At 40.0% G+C, this 7,148-nt stretch overlaps 1 protein-coding gene across 3 annotated transcripts in view; it reads left to right on the top strand.

Moving 5' to 3' along the window:
* GANAB (glucosidase II alpha subunit) overlaps nucleotides 1-7,148 on the top strand; it is a 55,036-nt gene that overhangs the window by 22,366 nt on the left and 25,522 nt on the right. Inside the window, exon 1 of one of the 3 annotated variants that reach the window (XM_072421633.1) lies at nucleotides 3,091-3,215. The exons of the other annotated variants lie outside the window; for them this stretch is intronic. Coding sequence (XP_072277734.1) covers nucleotides 3,199-3,215 — 17 coding nt within the window. The 5' untranslated portion in view covers nucleotides 3,091-3,198. Of the gene's footprint in view, nucleotides 1-3,090; nucleotides 3,216-7,148 lie in introns of those variants that run through there. 3 annotated transcript variants of the gene reach the window in all.

Genomic DNA, 7,148 nt, shown 5'->3' with positions numbered 1-7,148 from the left:
TTTGATAAATTACATTGTTGTGGTCTAATATTTCATTATTTTTTATAATTATGATTTATAATTATGTATTATATTATAATTTATGATTATAATATAAAAAATAAATATAATTATTCTACCCGGGAGTTAATCACAAGAATTACTGGCCCACAATATAAACCAAAATTTTTATGCGAAAAAAAATAGGACCAGTTTTTGCATCAAAAAACTGACAGAATTAAAACGCTAGGGGGTTAAATAGGGGTTGCAAATGAAAGACAGATATAGACAGTGACACAGGAGGAGGAGAGGACCCTGCCCCTACAATTTAGGAGGTGGGGAAAGTAGCACACAACAGGAATGAGGATAAGGATTGGTGGGTAAGTAGTGAGGGTTTAAGGTACAGAAGTAGGTGGGTAAGCAAGTTTGAAAAGATGTTTTTTGAGTGCTCTTTTACAAGAACATAAGATAGGAGCGTGCCCAATAGGACGAGGAAGTCCATTCCTGAGAGTCGGGGCAGCTTTATAAAAGTCGAGGTTATGAGTAAAGAAGTCATTAGTAGGTCATTGAAGGAGCAAAGAGGTGTATCTGTCAGAAAGGGGACAAGAACTGTGTAGGGATTTGAAGGCATAGCACAGGAGCTTGAATTTGATTCTAAGGTAAAATAGAAGCCAATGAAGAGAACTTCAAAGAGAGGCAGTAGAAGAGGTGTGGTGGGAAGGATGGATAAGTCTGTCTGCAGCATTCATTATAGATTGTGAAGGAAAGTTAGGATAATGGAATTACCAGGGGGATGATGTTACAGAAGTCCAGATGGGAGATGATAAAAGTGTGTACAAGGAGTTTGATAGTCCCTGGTAACAGGTGGGGGCAGATTTTGTATATGTTGTGCAGGTAAAAGTGACAGGATCTGGAAATGTACTGAATATGGGGGTATTTGAGATGGCAGAATTGAAGATGACATCAAGACACCTGAGAGGAGGGATGAATAACAGTGTTATTATAAGCATGAAAACCTGAGGAAGACATATGTAAGGGGTGGACAGATAGATTTGGGTGTCATCAGCATACAGGTTGCACTGTGAACCAAAGGAGGATATGAGACTACTTAATGAGAAGGTGTACAGAGAAATAAGAACTGTTCCAAGGACCAACCCTTAGGGAACACCAACTGGGAGAGGAGAAGTGTCAGAAGCAGAGGAAAAAGCTAGGAGAAAGAGGGAAAAGTTGCCTTGAGACTTAGCCCTGAGGATGTCATTGGCCACTTTAGTAAGGGCTGTTTCAGTAGAATGGGCAGCTCGAAAGCCAGACTGGAGTGGGTCAAGGAAAGTGTTGGTGTTCAGGTAGTCTGTGGGTCTTTTAAAGACAAGGCGCTCAAGAAGTTTGGAAACATATGGCAGAAGGAAGATATGACAGTAGCTGGAAGGTAGGGAGGGGTCTAGTGAGGGTTTCTTCAGGATAAGGAGAATAACGGCATGTTTGAAAGCAGAGGGGCAGATACCAGTAGAAAGGAAGGGGTTGAATAGTTTGGTCAATACCGGGGCCAGGGCAGAGGAGTGGACTGGGTCAAGAGAGAACAGGTAGTAGATGGACATGATGGGAGAACAGATGAGACTGGGTTAGAAGCTTGAGAGGATATGACAGCAGAAAAATGATTGTGCTTGGTGATAGTGAGTGCAGTGTTAGGGTGATGTAGTCTGGCTTTGTAGTCCATAAATTCAGTGATAATGGCAAGTGATTTCCTCTGAAGGTGTCAATGGCAACTTTGTCCAGAGCCACAGTGTGGTGTCTGTGTAAGTTCAAAGAAGGAGGTAATAGAGAGCAGTTTGAGGAAGAATGGTTGGGGACATCCCCTGCAATATTAAAGTAAATGAGGATGGAGTTGAGAACGTCATAGGAAAGAATATGTGGGAGCCAAGAGGCAAAGTTGTCCAGAAATTGTGAAACTGGGCCTGGGGGTGGTCAGTGAAAAAGATGGACTGAATGAGTTAACAGACTGGGGAAGAGGAGAGAATAGAACCAATAATCAGGTACAGGGTGAACAATACATTGTAAGAAATAAAGATAAATCACAGGAGTACATTAAATAATGTGGCAAACTGAAGTTCTAGGTGAGCAGCATGTGTAGTCTGGGTTGTAGTGGGGCTTGTAAACTTGTTGAGTCCCAGGTGTGGGATGAGATTAATCAAAGTCAGAGATGTGGCTTGGTGAGAAGGCAGTTTAGGATGGTAGGAGCAGAGGTTGTGTTGGGGTCCTGGTGGGTAGATGATAATGACAATAATGATTCATACCATAGGACTGGGATAGAAATTGCAGAGAGTAAAGGTGGGTCCAATCCTGTTCCATTCCCTGGACTAACTCTCAAAGCACTTGGAATTTGGGCATGTGACTGTGCCTGATGTTTAAATAGAAGTGCTTTGAGCCCTGAATATGGATGGTCTGATGAGAGTAACCAGGAATTTGGGAGATCAGTTGAACCTGGGTGGGGGATGGGTTAGTAGGGCAATAGATATCAAAGTGAAGTCAGCTAGAACAATGGAATAGTGAACAGATAATGGCCAAATATAAATTTGTGCAATGAGTCCATCTATGACTCAGAACGTAGCATATACAGTCAGATGCAAATTGTAGTGGAACACAAATGGATCGACATTATAGATATGGTAACCTGAGTGCAGGAGTTAGCCCACAATAATGACCCTCTACATTATTCAGCTCTGAGCTGTGTACTTGTCGGGTGCCAAGACTCAGAAAATAACAGCCATGCAGCTTGTATATGAGGAGGGGCCTCCATGTCTATGTCCATGTTTTCTCATGACAGGTTCACTTTAAGGATCTACGTATTAAATATAGAGCAGAGGAGAGAAGAAGTGGCTATCAACAAGCAGTCTGCTTCATAAATAAGCAATGCTCAGAGGTTATTCTACAAAAGAGTTAGCAATAATCACAGTCTTCTATCTGATCCTTCTCCAACCTATCACCCCTCCATTGTCAGCCACCTTCTCTTTGTCTTTCCTGTCATCCCTGTCAGCTGACGTCATCTCCAACTCTACATACGGGCGTGGTTTATAGGATTGGACCAGCACTGACCAACGAGACACTTTGACGTGTCCATGGGATGGGCCTGTGAAGTAACTTCGACGTATACATGATTGAGCGTGGCTTCTGTCATAGAGCCGGTTAGCTGTGGGCGGGGCGGAGTGTCAGAGCGGATCCAAGATGGCGGTGGTGTGGAGGTGAGAATGGGCCGGGTGTGAGGAGAGTCGTAATGCGTGGTGTATATGGCGGGAAGTGAGAAAACCTGCTGCTGGTTGCCTCTGTGTGCTGTGCTATGTAGACCTAAACGTGCTATATAGGGAGAGCTGAGAACATCATGGTTGCTGCTATTGTTTACGGACAGTAATTGATACCTGCATTTGAGCGCTTGCTACACCATGGTATAGTGTATGAGGGACAGCAATAGACTGGTATGAGGAGGATAAATGTCAGGGGACTATAGAATGTATTTCTCATGTGTCACCACCTCCCTTTCCTTCCTTTGGCAGGGATTATACAGCGATTCCTGCAAATCCCCTCAATTTATCCTAATCCAGAATTGTCTGTAATCCTCCTGAGATTCCACTCAGCCACTAACATGATGGCTGGATGGCTCTGACTTCCTGGGAGGCCCCTGAGGTGTTCTCATGTCTTCCTCTGTCATTTCTATACTGACATACTTACATGTTGGGACTTCTGCATGTAGCTCACTAAGGGTGTGCTTGGGAATCACTATCCTGCAGTACAAATAATTAAAGCAGAACTATGGACACTAAATCAACTTATTAATATTAATGACATCCATTTAAATTCAGGAAATTAAACTGCTTGTATTTAACAGGGAACCAATCTGTTTATGTCCTGACGAAAACCATGCTGATAGGAGGATAGAGAAAATACAGTCTCATCATTGTGCTGCTTCACATTTCCTTGGTAAACCATATACAGGGAAGAGAACAAACTACTTCCTTCAATCCCAGATCTTCCTGAACTGTGCCAGTTAGAGAACAGTGAGGGCAATCTCTAAAAAAATGCTGATGTGCCAGAAATCCAGCATACTTGCTCCTAGCTTTCATTTTGACATAACAGTTCAGAATTCAAAAATATGGTGTCAGCTCTGCATACTTAATTTCTTATTAGTAACTGTCAAATGATCTAAGCATTGCTTGCTCTATCTAGGGCTAAAGGTTGGCAAATACAAACTTTATCAGGTTTAACTGGAAGGAAACTTTGTGCTGCATTTACATTATAGATGTATCTGTGCAAATGCATTAATATAGCCCACTGCACACAAAACGTTTTTGTAGCATCTGTCAGCGAGGTGTGTTGGGGTTCTAGAATGTCACGTGTGTATCTTCCAACAACTTTTTTTTTTTTCCCATAAAATAGGCAAAGGTTAGAATCCCGGACAGGTTTTCCTGCTATCTTGGGCCCGTTAGGGAAAAAGCCTATGATCACTGTCTGCACCTAACACTGCATTTGCCATTGAGTTGGATTTGCATAGGATTGCCAATGTGTGCTGTTGACAAAGGGCAGCATTTTTATCTGCTTTGATTGCAGTTTAAAGTTTACTTGAAAATCCACAATCAGGCAGGTCATTATTTCAGAAAGATACAGGTGATAGCCTTTCTGCAATAATCTTCCCTATAGCCTATGCCTGATCACTTACAACAAAGGGGTACCCAGAATTTAGGTGCATGATACAAAGACCCAGCACAGGGCAGGTCACTGTTATGGGCTCTGCTCAATACGTCTTTGGGGTTTGGATGACCTTTATGTGACCTGTGCTTGAGCTAGATTTCAAGGAACATCAAATGCAGGTAAATAACGCCCAAGGACACTTTAACCCTTAAAGGTTTCCCATAATTTCTGTTCAGCGTCACAGCCTTACCCAAGACAGGAAGTTAGGGAAAATATGAAATAATAGAAAAGCTGATGTGTGAAGTCTTTACTGCTGTGATTATCTCTACTGTACTGAGCAGGAAATTTCAATGCTTTGTAACTTGTCAGGCAAACTGGTATGACTAAAAACAAACATACATAGATGTGTAGCCAAATTAAAAAGGTAAATAAAGCAGGAAAACTAGTAAGCAGTTGTAATATATCCTGATTACTAGAATCCAGGGGTCCTGCAGCAACCATACAGTCATTACATTATACTCCAGCGTTACCAGAAGGTAGAAGAATCACTCCATCATTAATATCTTTGTCTGTGCTGTTATACAATAATAAAGCTGGGCAGAGGTTACCCAACATCTCAGTCTTCACAGGTTTATAATTAACAGATGTGTACGTTTTGTTACCTTGTCTTGTCAAAAGAAAGCATTACAAATGAAAGCATTCCCAGTGTTCAGAAATTGTACCAGGATTTTCTACCTATTCCCTGAGATACGTGGAAGAATACTTAAGTCCCCCACAGGACTGGGCATCCAATAGCTTTGAAATACCTGCTGCTTGTTTGTAGTAGACAGCTGAAAGCCTATCACAGGAATATGGTCAATGTACTGTGAAGAATGCCCTTTGAGCACTCCCAATACAAAAAATGGCAACGGGCCTACTTTATAATGCCATCAGATTATGCAAACATTGTACTGCACAAAAGGAGGTCATTGTCAAAGAAAACTGCATGCCAAAACAATCATCAAAACCTGGCAACTCATGTGGTATGCAGATTTAAATTTTAGCAGAAGGAAAAAATGAGTACATAAATGTAAGTCAGGGCTTTCCAAACTTGCAATGTACAAAATGTATAACCTGAATTGAGGGGGTTTTGGCCAGGTCAAATGTGGATCTGTTACCTCTTGTAACCCCACAGTATTAAGTTCATTGTTGTGTTGTTCTTTAACATTTACTGGTATGAGCATAGGGAGGCTTTCATAGATTTCAAGATAATGAAACTATCAACTTCTCATTGTGATGCAGCTATATCAGAATAATTTATTAAAATATAAAAGGAAATCCAAATCATATAAATGATCTTAAGTTTAAATAATGTGAATGCTGCATTCTCTTTTATGGCAAATAAAGCTGGGATAAAGACTTTAAATGAAGTGGAAAAAGGATGGGGTGAAGATGATAAATGTGATTAAAAATTGTATTGTAATTGTTTGTTTGAAAAGATGTTTATAGAGTACACTTGGAGTTCCCGAGGCTTTGAACATGACAGCTGTAATGTGGTAGACAGTTCCAAAGATTGCCATTAGTGTAATATCTGTTAAGCTGGGTCTACATAGACGTTTTTTAAAAACGCATGTAAACGTTCCTATTGTGTTATATGCGTTTTTATGCACTTTTATTAGCATTTTAAAGCTTTCCTTTAAAATGCTGGAAAATGCCTATGCCGTGTTTTTTTTTCTGTGTTTTTAACTAATTTGCATATTAGGTGCTCAAAAACCTCGGGAAAACGTCTCATTGAAATTAATGGAAGCGTTTACCCGTGTTTTTGGGCCTTAACCCAGCATTTTATTTTTTTAAACATTGCAAGCAACGTTTAAGATAAATGTCATAAACGTGTCTCAAGGAAACATCCTGGTGTAGATTAACCTATTGTAATGCATGGGGATTTCAAACAAGACTTTAAAAGCCTCAGGCTAAACGCTGGGGAAACGGTCCGTGTAGATTAAGCCTAAATTAGGCAAATGAATTATATAAATGGTCCATATAGAGAACTCTCTTCCAAATTATTTAAGAAGTTTAAGCTCCGGATAAGAAAGGGGTTCTTCACTGTAAAGTCTGGGAAAATGTGGAATCGGCTCCCTCAGGAATTATATATATCACTCTTTTAGATTTTACACATAGTTCATAACTTATGCCACATCCCTATAAGTCAATCTATAGACAATCAGGTGAATGTTAGTGGGACTTTTAAGGCATTTTATCAAACCAATTTCTTGAATCTAATGTATATTAAAATTCAAAGTTTGATGAAGCTTTCAATAAAAAACATTCATAAAAACATTACATAAATCTCACTAGCTCCACAATTTTTTATATATATATATATATATATATATATATATATATATATAGGCAGTTGTTAACGCGTTTCACAGAACATGTCCGCTTCATCAGGAACGATAACAGCCGAAAACAACATAATAATTTACAATTTCATACTCTTTCAGTTCATAAAG

The sequence above is a fragment of the Pyxicephalus adspersus genome, chromosome 9 (genome assembly GCF_032062135.1).
Source record: "Pyxicephalus adspersus chromosome 9, UCB_Pads_2.0, whole genome shotgun sequence".
In the NCBI taxonomy this organism is placed as follows: Eukaryota; Metazoa; Chordata; class Amphibia; order Anura; family Pyxicephalidae; genus Pyxicephalus; species Pyxicephalus adspersus.
This window is presented reverse-complemented; position numbering and strand designations above follow the sequence as displayed.